Raw genomic sequence first — 20,039 nt, 5'->3', positions numbered from 1 at the left:
TAAATTCTCCAGGGCATTGGACTAAGTCTTTCACAGATTGTTAAGTGTCTTCAGCACTCATCAGGAGCTATATGAATAATTTTACTACTACAAACAATGAAGAAATCTTGCCACAAAAGCAGTCTCTTGCAAGATGACATTTTAGCTCTTTGACAGATTAAATCCTATAGAAATAATGCTTCAGAAAAAAGTTAACCAAAGTCATACTGTTTACTGTTCTGTCTTTAAAGACATTTAAAAAATTGTTCCAAGACACTCACCTGAACTGCAAGGAACAAGCTTTGCTTTATTATTAGCATGAGCTGCCTGAATTGCATGACGGCTATGCTTAAACTGAAGATTTGACTGCAACGTTTTCATCTCCTGAACACAGAAACCATCTGGTAAAAATGAGATGTGCCGACACCTACAATAGATGGGGAAAAAAATGCAAGAAATGCAAATCAGTGAAAGCCAAATTCTTCAGCATCAGGCTCCCATGGCATAACCCTGCAACTGAAATGTTACATCAGAACAGATACTAGGAAATACTTTACCAAGAAACTTGTTTGACCTGTGGAATTCAGTGCCCCATGACACTGCTTTACCAAATACCTATGGTCTGAAGAAGGTGGGTCTGTCCGAGAAAAGGTCACCTAATAAATTCTTTTGTTAGTCTTTGAAGTACTACTTGACTGCTTTTTTGTTTACTTAGTAAAACCTTGTCTCTACTAGAAAACATCACAAATATGAATTTCATTTTAAAGGAGAGCTAATTAAATTGGTACAGACACCTAATGTAGCCAACTTAAGAAAAAAAATTAAGTAAGCAAAAGCTAAAATAGTTTAAATACAATAGAATCCTGAGATATGTGCAACTTGAGTGTGTTTATCTCAGTTTAACACAACTCAGGGTGGTGGGGAGCTGGCACCTGGCTACCCCCACTCAGGGGAACTGGGAAGCTGACCAGCACTGCGGTGCTAGTCAGTTTCTTGTCTCCTGTGAGCAGAGGGCAGCCCAGAGCCAGGCTCCCAAACTGACCAGCCTTGTGGGTGGAGGGCAGCCTGGAGCGCTGGTCAGTTTCCTGGCTGCCCCACCCGAGTAATGCAAAATTTGCCTTATGTGGGGTTCCACAAGAATGCAATCTCTGCATAAGTCAGGGGTCTGCTGTACACGCAGTTTGCATCAGTTAGTTACCCTCAGAGCCTAGGCATCCACCACTTGCAGTGACACATTTTACAGTCTGATACAAACAACTTCTTAGTTAAGAGTTACATATCAGATCCCTCAGATAAAACCAGGTATAATGTAACAAAGTTTAAGAAGGTCAATTCACATTTCTTATTTTAACATCTGATGTCAGAAGGTGCAGAGACAGTGAGGAAAAGCTTCCCCCAGAATCCATGACTTTTGTAAATAAATTAAGTTATTATTATGGGGGAGTGATAGCTCAGCAGTTAGAGCATGGGGCATGTAAACCCAGAGTTGAGAGTTCAGGCCCTGAGGGGGCATTTCAAGGAGTGTGAGGCAGGTAATGTTTAAGGGGGGGAAGGGACAGCTCAGTGGTTTGAACATTGGCCTGCTAAACCCTGGGTTATGAGCTCAATCCCTGAGGTGGCCATTTAGGGATTAGGGCAAACAGATGCCAGGAATGGTGCTTGGTCCTGCCAAGAGTGCAGGGGACTGGACTAAATGACCTCCCAAGGTCCCTAACAGCTCTAGGAGATATGTATCTCCAATTCCCCCCCACCCCTGGCCTGTTGGCCATACACAGAATAGAACCACTAACAGACAACCATCTTAGCTACAAATACCACGTAAGTAAAAACTGTAGGGAATTATATTATTCCTGAGGAAATTCTACTCCAAAATATATCACAATATTTTCAAATTCTACACATTTAATTTGTCAATAAACATAATCAAAGACCATATCACAATTTTGCCTTTGTGCAGTCACATGAAGTCAACCTTAATTTTGGCATTTCAAACTTCAGAGTTGATTTTGCACATTAAAGGTCTTTTGATTTTTTTTTTTACATAAAATTCTTTTACAAACATTCTAGGAATACCGAAGAAACTGACATTTAGTCATATAGACTCCTACTGATTCCTGTGTGGGTGATCAACCCAGAGCACAAACCTCTGCCAGTTAAATTAAGGGGGTACATGGTTATCCTCTGTGTTTAACACACACACCCCATCACCCTTGATATTTCTAAATTTGACCTTCCCTTGTTTCTCTGGAAAACTACTGTGTGGACTCAAGTCTGTATCATATGTTCGCATACCTTAAATGAAGGCAACTGGATAGGTTTCAAACCTAACAAAGAAACCCTTAAGACTCTGAAGAGTTAAAAAAGCTATTAGCAAAAAACTTAGTTTTGTTTTTTTTAAAAATCTGACCAAAATTTTTTCCTTCTCAACCACTGCAGCATTAAGTTATCTGTGACACAACGTCACTAGATCTAGAGTCACTATGGAATCTTCCAGGGTAGACAAGTCCTGAATTTCAACTGTCAAATGAAAGCAGAAAAATCTTTATTTTAATAAAAATCTTGTAGTCCCTTCTTTGTACTTCTTGAAAGAAAAACATGAAAACTCAAGATTAAACGTGGTAAATCCCCTTTAAGAAGGGGTTAGGCTGACAAAGGAGCAGTATCAGAAGAAAAGAAACCATTATTACAACTGCCTCTAATGTGAATAGGAAATGGTGGCAGCGGGGTGGGGGTGGGGGGGAATGAAAGAGAAGAATTCATTTTGAAGGCCTGCATGAAGGCAGGAATAGAATTAGATAGAAAGGTTACTCACCGTAGTAACGGTGGTTCTTCGAGATGTGTCCCCGTGGGTGCTCCACATTAGGTGTCGGGCTCGCCCGGCGCCGCAGATCGGATCTTCCAAGCAGTTTCTGCCGGACCGCGCATGCGCCGGTGCGCGCCGCTCCCCCGCGCGCTCCCGGCCATGTGCGCGATCCGGTCCCCGCCAGTTCCTTGACCAACCGCCTCGGATGCTCCTGCAAAACACTAAACAGAGATCCGGAGCGGGGAGGATGGGCGGGTAGTGGAGCACCCACGGGGACACATCTCGAAGAACCACCGTTACTACGGTGAGTAACCTTTCTTTCTTCTTCGAGTGTCCCCGTGGGTGCTCCACATTAGGTGACTACCCAGCAGTAACCCAAGATAGGAGGTGGGTAATCGGATTATGTGCAGCTTGTCCCCGAGAGGACCGCTGCCAAGAGACGGGTATCCTCTTGGAATACCCTGTGAAGGGCGTAATGTTTGGCGAAGGTGTCACAGGATGACCAGGTCGCCACTCTGCAAATGTCTTTTAGCGCAACGCCCTTGAAAAAAGGCTGTTGATGCTGCCACCGCCCTAGTGGAATGAGCCCTGGGTGTGGCCAGTAAAGGAGTCTTTTTGAGTTTGTAGCACATTTTTATGCAAGATACGATGTGCTTAGAGATTCTCTGCGAAGAGAGACATTCTCCTTTTGATTTGGGAGCGATAGAGACTAGGAGCCTATCCGTTCTCCGGAAGGACTTGGTCCTGTCCATATAGAAAGCTAGCGCCTGCTCACGTCCAGGAGGTGTAGGCGCACCTCTTTGTTAGAGTTATGAGGCTTTGGATAAACAAGGGTAACAATAGGTTCGTTAGTATGAAACTCAGAAAGAAACTTTAGGAACAAAGGCTGGATGCAGCCGTATGGTTACCGCCTCCTTGGAAAAACAGCGCAGGGCGGCGTTGCCATAACTGCCTCAAGCTCGCTCACCCTGCGAGCCGACGTGATTGCGAGAAGAAAGGTCGTCTTCATCATAAGGAGGCGGAGGGAAACCGTGGCCAAAGGCTCAAACGGTGGTCCCCTTTTCGCATTAAGCACCAGGTCCGAGTTCCACAGAGGTGGAAGCGGTTTCTGAGGGGGGTATAGGCTTACCAGCCCTTTGAAGAACCTGGTAACCATGGGATGGGCGAACACCGTGTGCCCTTCCTCTTCGTGTCTGAACACCAAAATGGCGGCCAGGTGGACCTGAAACGAGGATAGCGAGAGTCCTCCTCTCTTGAGGTCCAGTAAATACTCTAATATCACAGCCATAGGCACCGAAAGGGGGCTAGCTGTTTGGTAGAACACCATGCCGTAAAGCGAGTCCATTTCTGCTTGAAGGTCTTCCTGGTGGAAGTCCTCCTGCTACTTTCTAGGACTTGCTGCACTTCCTCCGTACATGTGCTCTCTAGGGAGCTGAGCCATGGATTAACCACGTTTGTAGTCGCAGGCTTTGGGGGTGCGGATGCACTATGGACCCCTGGGCTTGCATGAGCAGATCCCGCGCCACCGGAGGGGACATCGGTGGCCGGTCCGACATGCGCAGGAATAGGGGGAACCATTGCTGTCGATCCCACGTTGGGACTATCGGGATCATTCAGGTTCCTTCCCTCCTGGCTTTCTGCAACACTTTGTGGATGAGCACTGTGGGAGGGAAAGCGTAAAGCAGGGGGCCCCTCCATGAGATCGCGAAGGCATCCCTCAGGGACCCCCGTCCCAGTCCTGCCCTGGAGCAGAATCGTGGGCACTTCTTGTTGTGCTGAGTAGCAAACAGGGTCTATCTGGGGAAAAACCCCATGCGTGGAAAAATCGGTTGCAGCAGATCGGGACGGATCTGCCACTCGTGCGTGAGTGCGAAACGCCTGCTCAGCTGGTCTGCCTTCACATTGCGAGCGCCTGGTAAGTACGAGGCTTTCAAGGTTACATTGTTGGCGATGCAGCAGTTCCACAACCGGACTGCTTCTATACATAAGGCACGGGACCGAGCTCCTCCTTGCCGATTTATATAAAACATGGTGGAGGTATCGTCTGTACTGATCCCGACTACCTTGCCTTTCAGTTGGTCTCGAAAGTGTCTGCAGGCGTTGAACACTGCTTTGAGCTCCAGTATATTTGTGTGCAGTGACTGCTCCATAGAGGACCACAGCCCTTGCGTCACCTCTTCGCCCATGTGTGCTCCCCACCCTATGAGGGGGGCATCTGTAGTAAGAAAAACCAATACGTGTGGTTGGTGGAAGGGTACCCTTGTAAGCAGGTTCTCGGGGTTTACCCACCATTGCAGGGATTTGCGCACCTCCGTTGTGGGCGACGCCATCCTGTGAACAGTGTGTGCTGCCGGTTTGTATACGCTCGCCAGCCAATGCTGCATGCTGCGCATGTGTAACCTGGCGTTCTGTTCTACGAAACGTTGCTGCTGCCATGTGGCCCAGCGGCTGTAAGCACGTCAGAACCGGCACCATAGGGCTGAAGGTGAAGCCTTGCGCGAGGGAGCCGATGGCCCGAAAGCGAGTCTCTGGTAGATACGCCCTCGCTGTAATAGAATTTATGCGTGCCCCTACGAACTCTATGTCCTGTGCGGGGTCTGTCTTTGATTTTGTCAGATTGATAAGCAGGCCGAGCGAAGAGAACGTGCCTGCTGTGACACATATTATGCGTAGTACCTCCTCCTTTGAGGCCCCTTTGAGTAGGCAGTCATTCAGATACTGGAATATAAATACCCCCTGTCTGTGCAGGTAGGCTGACACCACTGCCAAGGTCTTGGTGAAGACTCTGGGGGCTGAGGAGAGCCCAAACGGTAGGACCTTGTAAGTCAAGGGCTGCGAACCAATCTCCATCGTCTAGTGCCGTAAGGATGGAGGCGTTTGTGATCATCCGAAAACGTTGCTTGCGCAGGTACCGGTGAGGCCTCGAAAATCTAAGATGGACCTCCCCGTGAGGAAGTACCTCGAGTAGAACCCTCTCCCTTGCAGTTGCTCCAGCACTCTTTCCACTGCCCCTACGAGCATGAGATGGTCTACCTCCTGCTTGAGCCTCGCTACATGGGAGGTCTCCTGGAGGTGGGGCCCCGGGTGGAGGTCATGGCGGTGGGAGCAACTGGGAGGGGATGGCGTACCCCGTGGCTATGATCTCCAGCACCCATGTGTCTGTGGTGATCCTTTGCCACTGGTTATAAAATGGTCGGATGATGGCCTTGAGCACTGGTTTCGTGCCCTCTGGAAGCGAGTCCATGAGGGAGGTCAACCTAATGTGGTTGTTGAAATTATGGTTCGCTAGATGCGCTGCGTAATTTGCCATTGGCAACAGTAGCGTGGAGGAGGAGTAGACCTTTCTGCCCAACAGCTCTAGCTTTTTGGCATGTTTGTTTATTCCCCCACGTTGCGACGACTCCACCACCAAAGAATTTGGTTGTGGGTGGCTGAACAGGAACTCCATGCCCTTCGTGGGCACGAAGTATTTATTTATTTTCGCTCTTTTGTGGACAGGCGGAATAGTCGCAGGAGTCTGCCATATCATAGTGGCAGACTCCAAGATTGCGTCATCAGCGGTATGCTATTTTGGAGGAGGCCGGAGGTCTCAGATTTTTGAGGAGCTTATGGTGTTGCTCTTGCACCTTTGCTGTCTGGAAGCCTTGCGTGAAGGCCACCCTCGTAAAACAGCTCTTGGAACTGTTTGAGATCGTCCGGAGGATGGACGCCCCCCGGGGCCGTAGCCTCATCCGGGGAGGAAAGCGAGGAACCGCTGGGGTACGTCTTTCTGGACCCTTCCGGTTCCTGCTGATGATGGTACACCCTCTCACTAGAGGTGTGCGAGGAAAAATCTCGGGGTTCCATAACCAGTCCCCCCTGAGATGCTTAAGTCTCTGTCCCCGGTCACAATTGCCCTCGGGGGTACGAGATCGTTCGTAGGGATCTTTCCCTAGTAGATTGCCGATGGTGTCTATGCCCTGCGTGGTAGGGGCGACCACGGCAGTATAAGCACTGGTCTTGGGAAGGTGACCTAGACCACTCCCTTGGTGCATACGCTTTGCGTCTGGGGGAGGGAGACCGTCGAGACCCTGGAGAGGTGGTCCCAGCCAGGGTGAGGCTGGTTGCAGAAATGGAGAAGGGGGCTCCGGGTAGGCCAAGGGGGGGGGGACCCCTGCCTTCTAGTTGGAGTCTGCAACATAGCGGAGGGCTGTGAGAAAGCAACTACACAGCCCTGTGCGGAGAGGGGCTGCAATGCCTCCTCTTGTGTGCAGTCTTCCCCCTCCCTTGAGGAGGTAACTCCGCCCCTGACATACAGGGGATCCCGGCCCCGTCCGCACCGAGCTCGGCACACTCGAAGTCGGTGCCGCATGTGCGGTGTCCTTCGGTGCCGGCAGGCTGCGTGCCTGCGCGCTCTGCACCGCCGGTTTTCCGGGGGTCGGTGGTACCGGCGCTTGTTTAGCCGCCGCCCTGCCTACGGTGCGGGGCGGCTGGCTGATTATCGAAGGGTGAGCCGCTTGCACGTGGCTCTCCGTGCCGCCGCCGATCAGCTGTTGCTGCGGCTGGGGGCTGCTCGCTCCTCCCGTCCCGCTCGTTGTTGCTGCCGGCAGGGATCGGGCTGGGGGGCATACAGGGCATTCCGGCGTCCACACCAAGCTCGGCACGCTCAAGGGCGGTGCCGCACGTGCGGTGTCCTCCAGTGCCGGCAGGCTACGTGCCTGCGCTCTCTGCACCGCCGGTTCCCCAGGGGTCGGTGCCGCTGCCTGCGGTGCCGCTGGTACCAGCGCTTGTTTAGCCGCCGCCCTGCCTGCGGTGCGGGGCGGCTGGCTGATTATCGGAGGCTGAGCTGCTTCCACGTGGCTCTCCGTGCCGCCGCCGATCAGCTGTTGCTGCGGCTGGGGGCTGCTCGCTCCTCCCGTCCCGCTCGCTGTTGCTGCCGGCAGGGATCGGGCTGGGGAGCATACAGGGGATTCCGGCCCCGTCCGCACCGAGCTCGGCACGCTCGAGGGCGATGCCGCATGTGCGGTGTCCTCCGGTGCCGGCAGGCTGCGTGCCTGCGCGCTCTGCACCGCCGGTTCCCCGGGGGTCGGTGCCGCTGCCTGCGGTGCCGCCGGTACCGGCGTTTGCTTAGCCGCCGCCCTGCCTGCGGTGCTGGGCGGCTGGCTGAGTATTGGAGGCTGAGCCGTTTCCACGTGGCTCTCCGTGCCGCCGCCGATCAGCTGTTGCTGCGGCTGGGGGCTGCTTGCTCCTCCCGTCCCGCTCGCTGTTGCTGCCGGCAGGGATCGGGCTGGAGATACTTTCCTCCGTTTCTGCGCTGATGGAGTGAGGGAGGCAGCTTTCCTTTTAAGGGCCCCGGAGGGTCCCTCCTGCTGCGGCCGCTCCGGCGCTTCTGGCTGGAGGGCCTTGTCAAGAAGCAGCATTTTTTTTTTTTTTTTCTCTTGTTTTAAAGCCTGAAGAGGACATTGTTGGTGAGTCTTTGAGTTTTTAAGTGGGTACTTAGCACCTTCTTTGTGCCGTTTTCCCCGTCCGATGGCCTGCCTTAGCAGGAGGGCTGATAGCCCTAGCTCCTGGCCTCCGGCGCTTGTTACTGGGACTGGCTGAGCTGTCCCTCTCCTAGCTTGTTCGTTGTTTTTTTTTTTTTTTTTTTTTTACAAAATAACAACCGGCTAGCTTATAGTAGCCTAAGTGCCTGAAAAAAACTTTAAGAAAAAACAGATAAAGTCGTTGAATACACTACTTGGCCTTAGCCTAGTTGGATTCCGTCTGCAGCCGACGGCGGTTAAGAGGAACTGGCGGGGACCGGATCGCGCACATGGCCGGGAGCGCGCGGGGGAGCGGCGCGCACCGGCGCATGCGCGGTCCGGCAGAAACTGCTTGGAAGATCCGATCTGCGGCGCCGGGCGAGCCCGACACCTAATGTGGAGCACCCACGGGGACACTCGAAGAAGAACAAAGGATTAAGAAGAGCAACAGTGTTTCAGGAGCACAACAAATTTTCATCATTGATCCACCAGGAGAGTCACCTTCCCCCTAAGTTATACACGACAGCTTCACTTTGATCTCTCTGCTGTTCTACAGTGCTGATAACCTTTTAATACCCACATACCTACATCACTGCCAGACTTTGCTCTTTGACTCAGGCTTGGTACACTCTGTGGGCCACATACCTTTCAATAATTGCTCTCCGCATGACCTCTTGGCTATATGGGCATTTCCCCACTACAATTGCGGAGAGATACACTGGGTGCTGTAGGAAATGCATCAGGAGGGCTCCTTGGCAGCCCAATACATTCCAGCGAGCTATTTTATCACTACAGGACATAGAGCAGGTCCTGTCTCCACGGCCTGGCTTCACCCGTAGTAACCCAACATGATGATATTCTACCCCAGGTCGCCGAGCATCATCCCCCACCACGCATTTTGCTCCAGTTCTATAAACATCTATCACTTTGGCTCCTATTAGCCCAGTCTCCTTAGCAGCTGTTAAATGCTCTTTTCTATCATCTTCAATAAATTCAAAGTTGCCAAGATCTGTGTCTTGTAAGTTCTGCTGATTGCCAGGAACATGCTGAGCAGCTATTCCCTCAGTGACCTCACATGCAGGATTCTCAGTAATAGTTTTCATTCTTTTGGTCACATGATCACTTGCAGTTTGCTCTGCCTTCCTTTTATTTTCTGGACCCACAGGATCATAGCTCCCACTGCACTCTGTTGAATGCCTTCCTGGATCTTTTCCACTAACCAGCTCCCAATGCTGGTACTCTGGTTTGGTCATTGGAATAATGGAGGCATCCCCACCTAGAAGAAAGGAAGTTACATTGGCATTGGCCTAGAAAGATTTCCATTTATCCTTGCCATTTGATCCAAAACCCCCTGGTAGATAAAGCAGCCCCCACATATTTTTAAAGACTTGAACTTAAAAAAAAAAAAAAAAAAAAAAAGACCTCAAGTGACTGGAAGAATAAGTTCCTCAAAGGACTCGCTGTACTGTACCTTAGTTAAACTTGAATGAAGACTCAGAATTGGTTTACCTTTAATTGAGGTAAGCCTCAAACTCCTCCAGCAATGGACCTTAACCCTATCCTGAAGGGACCAACTTGGCCTCGTAGCCCTAAGAGCTAAATTTAGGTTCCGTGCATGTTCAGTCCAGGGACATCTTCCCTATTCCATTAATTCACATGGAAAAAACTTTGTTAACTAGGGTTAAGACTGCAAGTGCTCACTATTGCCCTGTGCTTCTCACACCCTTGCACAAAAGGAGATTTTTTTATTCCTAAAATTCAACTGTTTACCAACCAAGAAATAAAGATTAAAGTCTCCTTATGAAAGTGGTGGGTAATAGTTTTCGAAGCGGGGGGGAAGGACACTCCAAAATTTGGTAAGTGGTCAAGGGCTGCACTCTTCCATGATATTAATGGAAGAGGTGCAATGTCTAGGATGGAGGCTGGGTACAGAAGTGAGCCTGGGGTAAGGGACTCATGCAGGAGGAGATCCAGGATCTGGGAAAAGGTTGTGACCTGGGGCAGGGGTGCAGAAGGCAATAAAGGGATTTGGTTTGTGGGCAGGGGATTGGGGGCAAGGTACAGAGGGTATGGATAGGGATGCAGGGAGGGTGAGGAGGCAGAGATACCAGATGCAGGCTCGTGCTGGGATGTACTTACCTAGGCAGCTCCCAAGCAGCAGCCCAGGAGGTCCCTCAGACAGGCTCTCTCCCTTCCCCATCTCCACATGCCATTCAGAGCAGCCTGCTGTGAGGACCATGTGCTGCTCTGAATGCAGCGGGGGGGTTGGGGGAGGAGAGAGAGAGAGACAGGGACAAGGGTTTGTGCACTGCCTGTCCTGGAAACAGGCTGCTCCCATTTACTGGTGTCTGGCTAATAGAAGCTATGAGATTTTGCTTTCAGCAACTCAGTCTCCTGCAGCCAGCTGCTCTGAGTGGCATGCAGAGGACTGGGCAGGCAGGGAGTCTGGGTGAGGCACCCGCTGGGCTGCAGCCCATATTTTGCCCAACACCACCTTACAAGAAGGTTAAAATTACAAGAAACACCACACAAAAGTTAGGACAAAGATTTTGAAAAAAATCTCACCTTAAAACTATTCTAAGAAATTAAAAGAGGTGATGAAAATATTAGTTTACTGTTACACCAATGGAGAAAAATACAATTTCTGACTGTATTATCTAGAACTCTGGAGAGGAAAGTGAAACAAGTGGAGCCATACAGCGATAAGTGGAAAGGAAGTCGCTAGAATCAACTGTCATATTGAAAAGAGGGGAAGAGATGAGGTTTGACAGAACACAGAAATCTCTGGAAATGGGCAGGATTTTAAACTCTTCACATAATTCAGTACACTAAGTGGCTACTACTTATTCTAGACTGCACTGTAATTTCTAACCTTTTGCCAACAATTCTGTTGAGAAAAGCTTTTCCAACATTTGGCCCATCCACATGGGGCCAAATGCCAGGGGAAAAAAAAACCAAAAACAAACCACTGTTGACACATCCCTTCTTCCTTGTGGAACAAGGTGTACCAGGGTGTCGACAGAATGCTCCTGACCAGCAGATCTCTTTGAGATATCTGCAGTCTTGAGGTGCATTCTGTCAACAAAACTACTGTCCACGACAGAAATCTACAGTCTAGACATAGCATAAGTGTCGTAAACATGAAAGCTACCCATCAATATGGTGAAACGTGATTAGCATTCAGTGATTAAGTTCAAGCATACCAAGTCAGATAAAGGCTAAAGTTAGAGAAACTGGAAGCAAATGACTGAAGTAATGCAAACATGAATTCTAAAGTAAAAGATCAGTGTTAAAACATCAAATAAGAAAATACCTGTGCAGATCTCAAAAATGCAACTAATCCTTATTTTTTCCATATCTGCTAGCAATATTATCTTTGGCACAGCAGAAAGTGAGCCCATAGAAAGAAAGGAATAAACTATCGTGCCTCAGCTAGCCTCGAAAAATACTAATGAGACACAAATGAATATTCAGTGCCTCATTAGCATGCTGACGGCCACGGCTGCTGCGTTTCGCTTGTGCACAGCTCATCTACATGGGGGTCCTTTTCGAAAGGACCCTGAAAACACTGAAGTCCTCTTACTCCTATCAGCTGATAGTGCTGCAGGCAGCAGCTTGCTAATTCAGTGCCTCATTAGTATTCTTCGATTCATGGCCATTTTAAAGTTTTTCCTAAGTGCAGACATGGCCTAGATGCTGTAAATGAAGAAAACAGAAAAAGTCAGCTCCCACTGAAGTCAATACCTAATGCTAGATGGATTGTCAAGCATGAGAAATGACATGACAACCTCTGTACACATCTGTTCAGGAGAAATTGCATTCCTTCTTAATGCTAAGAATCTTGTATCTGAATCCCACCTCCTCATAAAACACCATTTCCAATTTCCTAAAATTAGGCAAAAATGCAGTGAAAAATGACAAGATCTTTGATGTTTCCTTAGAACAAGAATGGGCAGTCATTTTTGCTGAGGAGTCACTTCAAGAATTTGTAAGTGCTCAAGGGCCACCCTCTTCCATGATATAAACAGAGGCAGTGAGGGGCTGGAGAAGAGAGCTTGAGGTAAAGGACCTGGAAAGGAGTCTGGGTGAAGGAGGTGGTTGTGAGCTGGGGCAAGGAAAGATCCTGACCTGAAGGAGAAGTGCGAGAGAGGGTGCAGAATCTTACATCTGACTTGGGGCAGGAGTGCAGAAGGAGGAGGAAGGGATTCAAGTTGCGACAGGGTACAGAGGATTGGGTTACAGGGTCTGAGGAGGCAGGTATGGATGCAAAAAGGGGGTGCCAAGGCTTTGAACGACATGGGATAGGAAAGCCCGGGGAGGGTGGACACATGGCTCACTGAAGCTAGGGGAAGCAGGGAGAACTTGTGGGCTGGATTCAGCAGCTTGGTGGGCTGGATGCAGCCCGTGGGCTGTATTTACAAAGCCCCTGCCTTAGAAGAAGCTAAAATAGAAAAAAAAAAATAAGAAGTCTCAGATTCAATCACTTCATCTCTGGCACATGAGTGCTCAGCAACTACTTAAACCCTACTGAGGAAGCCATTACATCAGAGGCATGATTAGTTGATTGAAAAGTTATGACAACCTAGTTCTGCAATGATACATTGTAGAACTCTAAAGAAGATTGTACATCTCCATTTGTTTCCAGCTACCATGAGATTGTTCCACTTTGCACCAAATGGAGCAGAGACAAAAATCAAAAACAACCCCAATATTCAGTTACAAAAACAACTAAAGAGGGCACTGGCAGATTGGAAACCAGAGGAAATCAGACTGCAGTCTCAGAGAAAATCTGGCTTGATCTAATTAACAAAAAAATTAAACCACACAAAAACAATTAAATAAAAAAAGTGAGGCATGTTGGAACTTTCTATAGCTTATCTTAAGTGACTAACCTTCTATATCTGTATTTCAGAGCGTGTATGTGTCTAAGTCCATTTGTTCAAGAACTCTTCCTAAACTAAGAGCTAGGACTACCAAATTTGGTATGCAACTGCCTCTTACTCTAACTTAAAAGCAAGGCGAGGGTTTGGTTGCACCAGGAAAACAGCAAGTACTGGGAATGGGACTGTTTTGTATAACAGAAAGGGAAGGCCCAGAGAGGGATGCAGTGCTGAGTGTGTCCACTGGAGGCAACTGTACCACCAAGAAGGTGGAGCCCCGGCCCTGCTGACCACTATCTTACCTGCATCCAGATCAGGTAAGTAGCCCCCTGACACCAAACCCTTCCCCCTCTAAGTCCTTGCCAGCTGGGGGGCAGATAGAGGGCAGAGAAGGCCCCACTACATGGGCTACACCATCCTGAGTCCCTCTTCACCCCATAACCCTCACTCTCCCATGCTCCCAGCCTCCTGCCCAGCCTCCCCACCCCCACATCCCTGAAGCTCTGTCTTGACTCCTGCACCCACATTGCAGCTCCCTTCCCTGAAGGACCCAGACAATGCCATGCAAGTCGTCCAGTCTCAAATGGAAAGCTCAGGACTGAACCTAATGTGATGCTGTACAGCAGGGGTAATGACCCTATAGTCTGCAGGCCAGATCCAGCCCCCTAGCTTGCCTTGGTCCAGCTCACAGCCATGGCTGGATTAAGAAAGGGGCTTTAAGGACTGCAGCCCTTAAAGCCTCTGTGCTCTGAGCCAGCACTTCCTGGCTAGGTTGCTGATATTCCTCCTTCCACTCCTTTCCCCACAGCCTGGAGCTGTGTTACTATAAATTCAAGGGAAGCTCTGTCCACTGCACTGACCTCACCTGCAGCTCTTACTGGCTGCTATCCTGCAGGGGATGGTGCCTGCTGATAAGCACAGAGCCACATGTCTCTCTACTACCAGCAAAGAGAAGATGCCCCAGATAAATGCCCCACACCCCCAATCCCTGCCCTGAGCCCCCTCCTGCACACCTAAGACCTCACACTTCCAGCTCCCTCCTAAACCCTGTATCTTCGGCCATAAGCTCCTTCTGCATTCCAACTCTCACCCCTGAGCCGCTCTTGAACTCTTAACTCCTGCCCAGACTCTGCACCCCAAACCTGAGCCTGTTCCTGCACCCTAACTCACTTCAAAATAGCACCCCAACTCCAACCTCCTGCTCTGAGCCTCCCCTGCATCCCAAATGCCTCATTCCCCACCCTCTGCAGAGCCCAGTTGAAAACCTCACTTCCTCCTGTACTCCACTCTCCTACCTAAACTGCACCCCCCTCCTACACAGTGGACAGCTCATTTTGGCCCACTTTGGAGCCTAGGGGGCCTCCAAAATCTGATAGACCTGGACCTCCAGAAGAGTTAAATCTTCTCCTAGCCTGCAGCACCCCTGTAAGTGAGGTGATGAGGAGAGATTTCTCCTCCACCCCCCCCAAACACACCCTTTTTTCCCCCCCTTCTTTTCACTGGGGGCTCAGACCAATAAGGTTGGGGGGGCTTCCCCCCGCCACTTGCATGTGGGCCCCCAACTGATTTTTCCATGGGTCAGTAGCCCTGCGATTGAAAAAAAAAGTTCCTTATCCCTGCTGTACAGAATATGGAAACACTCATCATCAATATAAACAATATAAAATTGCAATGAGTCATGCCATAATATGTTAACTCAACAGTTTGGAGAGAATCTGCTCTCTTTTTTGCAGCCTGCCTTGACCTTGGCATTTCCAGCAAGGGCTACCCCAGGCACTGTGCGCCACAACTAGTGCAGGAAGAGGCTGATACATAGCTGACGGAACACAACCCTGAGTACCCTTCTTCTCCTCCCACACTTGTATTTAAAGTTTTGGATTCCTGTCCTAAACCTATGCTAATGAAGAAAATTGCATCAGTCCATCACATCAAAATGACAAAGGGGAAAGAAAAAAAAAAAAAAAAAATCAGGGATGTAATTTCAGTACGGTATTTTTAGCAGGACTATTCTTGGCTTTCATTCATAGAATTGCATACTATTACTTTTATACTTGGGGCCGGGGGGGAGAAAAATCTGCTATGCAGTGAGCCACACGTGTTTTGGATTTCATTTTGTAAAAGTTTTTGGACCTTTTGGGATGGGGAAAAAATATTTAGCAAACAGATTATAACATATGCACTTAGCCTCCCCATGAAACGTGAGTATGCAGATAAAGCAAAGAAACAAAGAAAAATGACAGACAGTGTGACAGGACCACTGGCAGATGTTAATTCTGAAGAAAATAGAGGCTAAAGTCTCTCTCTAACCAGGTGAGACTGGAACCCTTGTATGTACTGAGGGGAGTTCTGGCTTACATATATGGTCCTCTCTCACATAAATATACTCAAAAGGTGGAAAGTTCAGTTGCTAGGCCAATGCTGATCCACTGAAAATTTTACTGATATGAATGGAGGCTTGCCCACCCTCACTAAGCTGGATCAGATGCACCAAGCAGGGATGGGAAAATGCGGGTTTGGCTCTCATGTACTTACAGGGGGTATGGCTGCAGAAAAATATGAAGCTGATGCGGGATTTGAGTTTCCATTTCCCACTCTCAGTTCCTGGGTTGAAAATGCTGCCCTGTTGGTGGGAGGCTGCCAGCCACAACTGATGGAAGAGATACCTGGAGGGCAAGAGAAAGCTACTGAAGCTCATTCCCTTAACCTGAGACAGAGGAATATGTAAATATTAATTCAAACCCTAAAATACAGCCCCTTGCTAAGAAAACTTTCATGGATTATTTTTGTGGACTGGATGCAGATAAGAATGTCCACCAATTTGCAGGGCATTAGATGTAAAATTCGGATCTGCATTCATCCACAGTCTGCAAAAAACATTGCAAAGGTAACCACACCCATGGATTTCCAGGATACTATTTTCAGACTTCTGGCCAGAGGACATGGAAGTGCACTACAGTGAGTCAAATGGCTAGTTAGACTTCTGTAGGCAGATATGATTGAAAGGACACACAGAAGCCTCATCACAAACTCCAAGAACTTGGATTCAGTGCCATCTGAAGTGTTATTTTTGCAAGCCTGAAGAAAAAGCCTCATTGTGCGGGATGGAAGATAAACCCCAAAGAGGGGGGTGGAGGAGAACTACAATCAGACCCATGCACAGGACAAAAATCTCCTTCACCGAAGGAACGTGGAGGTGCTAGCCTCTCCTATGATCTTCTTGCACAGCTTAGCTCCTTGGAGAAGGGAAAGGAGGCTGTGTTCCAAATGTTACAGGTGTAGGTCAGATGCATTTACGTTAGAATAACGAACATCCTGAAAGAAGTGGACATGACCAGACAACCACTAACAGATGACGCCAAAAGGGATTTAATGCCTTACCTCTGAAAACTTCTCTTGGCAACAACTTCAGCATGACTGTCATTGAGAATATCCCCTGCAGCAGCAACAAAAAATAGTGATCCTACATTACTGTTGACCAGACAAAGGAGAAAAAGTCATGTGCAAAAAGTAGAGCATCACCTGCAGAGGCAGACTTGCACTTTGCCAGCTCCGACCCTGCATTTTGTAGGCGTGACACTGGTATTAATGCAGTAGTCCAAGCTAAGCTATACTAAGACATGTGAACCACCCACTCACCAAAAATGCTCACTGTCACACTCCTACCCTGTGGTGCTGTAACTGTTGTTGCATTACCAAGCCAGAGGACCATCACTTAAAGTCATAACTCTTTGGGTTATGATCCAGTCAGCCTACAAGGTAAGCTGGGCTAGAACAGTACTTGAATGGGAAAGCTAATGAGCTCATTCCACTGCATTCAGACCAGTCATATCACAGTGTTAGGAAGAATGGAGAAAAACCAAGACTTTATTCACCACACTGTAGAGTTGGACCCACTGGAGATGAACTTCTCAAAACATTAGGACTGAAGAGCTTCAATGATCTCCTTAACTGCCCTCTCCCTCCACACACACCCTTTTTTTTTTTTTTAAAGACCTGCCCACAGGTAAGATGCTAAGAAACATAGCATTTCAGGCAAAAGCCAAAGAACTCTCATAGCCAATACTTTGGAATTTTTTTAAACCAGCAGAGGTTGGTTGGTTGGAGATCTGTCAATGTGACCAGAAGGTAGGGGGACACCTGGACAGTTCTTATGGCACACTGGTTGGAAACCACTGCACTATTGCATGTGTTTTACCCCCTCTTAATTCTCTCCTCTAAGACTATGTCTACACTCACCTGAAAGGTCAACAGTTAAGCAATTTTAGGTATGCCCGTTGCGTACCTAAAATGGACTTCACACCCATCAACTTTCGTCTGTCTTCACGGCAGAAGGTCGACAGAAGCGCTCTTCCCTTCGACCTTCCTTAATCCTCACTGCTTGTGAGGAGTTCCAGGGTCAATGCTGACCCCGGAACGTGCTGTTTCACGCATGTGCAAAATGACACCCTGGAAGACAGACTGCTCAGGTTCGATCTTCTGTGACCAGTGCAGATGTAGCCTAAAACAAACAATTCCAATACTTTCCAGTTTCTCTTCATGTAACTTTTCTAAGGCCTTTGTCACCTTGTTCTTCTCCGAGGCCACCCTCATACCCCCACTCTGAAACATTTTTGAGAATGGGAGAGTGGAGGGACTAGTACTGCACAATCACATCACTGATTTATATAAAAGAATAGTATTATGGATGTTCTCCATGCCATTCCCTCATGCAGCCTAAACGTATTTGCTATGTTGATGCAGCTCTCTCTATTAAGTAGTCTACAGTGACCCCTAGATATTCTCAAGTTTTGCTACCTCAGTTTCCACCTGGTTTGGAGATCATTTAATAGTAAACATGGGCTTTAGTAGAGAATCTCGAGGCCCTGCTATACGCCTTTTGTCAAATGACCAAAACCAACCACTTAGGCCATTTTCCTATCTGACAGTTTTTGATCTAATATAAAAAAGTTTGCATCTCACACCATAACTATTCCATTTCTTTAACAGCCTCTAGCGAGAGGCCATTTTGAAAGGCTCAATAAATTAAGCCAACAATTTCTCCTTTAACCACTATTTTCTAGATAAGTTCAAGGAATTCTAACAAGTTAATGAGGTGATTTTCCTGTGCAGATTCCATGATTAGACCCTATTATATTACGATCTTCCTGATTTTTTTTTTAAATTTTGAGTCAACCAGTTTGTCGTACAGATGTAAAGTTAATTGATCTATATTGCCCCAAATCACTCCATAGAGCAGGGTTGGGGAAACTCAGGCCACCCGACTGCAGCTCATCTGTATTCAGCCCCCAGGCTCTGCTTGCTGGTTGGGGTGGGGGCGAGAACAGGAAGTGGCTCCGCAACCACTCCTAACCCCACCCCCTGGAAGAATGACAGCACTGTACTGACTGAACAGGCTTCTCCCATTCCTCTGACTGGCTGGAATTCAGGCCAATCAGAGCAGTGAGGGGAGGGATGGCAGAGTTTGAGAACGTGCAGAGAAAATCTTCTCCAGGGAGCTTCTCTCCATGCTGCCATTCCCCAAGCTGGGGGAGATGGCAGAAGTGATGGCTGGTCCTACCCCGGGCCTCCAGAAAAGTTAATCTGGTCTGGGGTAAGCCCTGAATTTCAGTCCCCTCCTGTCTTGGGACACAGCACAGAAACCCAAAGCCATCAGTACAATCCATCCTGGAAAGAGAGAGGGCCCAGAGGGTTTACCTGAGAGGGAACATGGCCCTCCTTCTTCCCTCTCTTCTCTCAAGTCAGCTGACACTAACCTCCTCCCCAAATGCTCAGTTCAAATTCAAACCAGCCAGACCCTTCCTACCACTGTTCTCCTGCGTCCCAGGGAAAAGGTATCAAGTGAGTGCCTACAATACAAAGGGCAGGGAGAGTCATTTCGTGTGTGTGTGAGAGAGAGAGATCGAGAGATCATCATGCTGAAATTCCCATCACCAACCATGCACGAATGTCATGCCTAGGGAAATGGACACCCACATGGAGTTAATACAGGACAGCAGGAACACACACAACATAACAAGGGGAATAAAATCTTCACAAACCCCATTTCATTACAGGAGCACCCTGTGAGCTCAATTTAGCACGTCCCTACCAGACATGCTAAGTTGTACTCCAAAAGATTGACCATGGCAGCACTGATCTGCCCAGTAGTGAAGACATATCCCTAGTGAAGTAATCGCCCCCCCACACTCCCAATATCCAACCTCGACCTCCCTCCACTGCAACTGGAGACTACTGTTTCTTGTTCTGTTATCTACCGCCACTGAGAACTGCCTGGCTTCATCCTCTTTCGAACCTGCCTTCAGGTAGCTGAAGGCTGTTCTCAAGTCCCCATTCATTCTTCCGTTCTAAAGACTAAGTAAGCCCAGTTCACTCAGCCTTACCTCACATGTCATGTGCCCAAGTTCCCCAATCATTGTTGCCCTCTGCTGGCCTTGCTCCAATTTGTCCTCATCGCTTCTGTAGTGGGGGGGGGGGCGTGTCCCAAAACGGGACACAACACTGCAGATGTGGCCTTACCATATCCAAATAAAAGGGAACAAGAACGTCTTTGTCTGCTGGTACTGCTTCCATTAATGCAACACAATAGGCTGTTAGCCTTCCTGGCAACAAGGGCCCACTGACTCCTATTCAACTTCCTTTCTATAATCGTGATTTAAGTTTCATTTTTCTAAACGTACGTGATGAAAAGAACTGGTCAATTTCACCAGTATGCATCGGGGATTTCCCCCTGCTGGAACTTCAGGTGGGCAGCAAATAAACGAACATTTTTAAAGTTAGCCTATTTTCATTAATTGAAAAATAAATCTGAAAACCATGATTGATTTTACCTTGCGGAGGTGCTGACTACAAAAAGATATGTAAGTAATTCAAGACACA

At 48.4% G+C, this 20,039-nt stretch overlaps 1 protein-coding gene across 7 annotated transcripts in view; it reads right to left on the bottom strand.

The window, feature by feature from the left end:
* Nucleotides 1–20,039, bottom strand: part of ADAT1 (adenosine deaminase tRNA specific 1) — an 89,368-nt gene that overhangs the window by 58,274 nt on the left and 11,055 nt on the right. For all 7 annotated transcript variants that reach the window (XM_075008420.1, XM_075008417.1, XM_075008418.1 and 4 more), the window contains exons 4-7: nt 16,542–16,596; nt 15,696–15,826; nt 8,929–9,559; nt 261–406 (exon numbers count right to left, since the gene is read on the bottom strand). In XM_075008420.1, the coding sequence (XP_074864521.1) occupies nt 261–406; nt 8,929–9,559; nt 15,696–15,826; nt 16,542–16,596 (963 nt within the window). The remainder of the gene's footprint in view (nt 1–260; nt 407–8,928; nt 9,560–15,695; nt 15,827–16,541; nt 16,597–20,039) is intronic.

The sequence above is a fragment of the Carettochelys insculpta genome, chromosome 14, assembly GCF_033958435.1.
Source record: "Carettochelys insculpta isolate YL-2023 chromosome 14, ASM3395843v1, whole genome shotgun sequence".
NCBI classification, from domain to species: Eukaryota; Metazoa; Chordata; order Testudines; family Carettochelyidae; genus Carettochelys; species Carettochelys insculpta.
The sequence above is the reverse complement of the archived record's forward strand: the minus strand, read 5'-3'. Positions and strand labels throughout refer to the sequence as shown.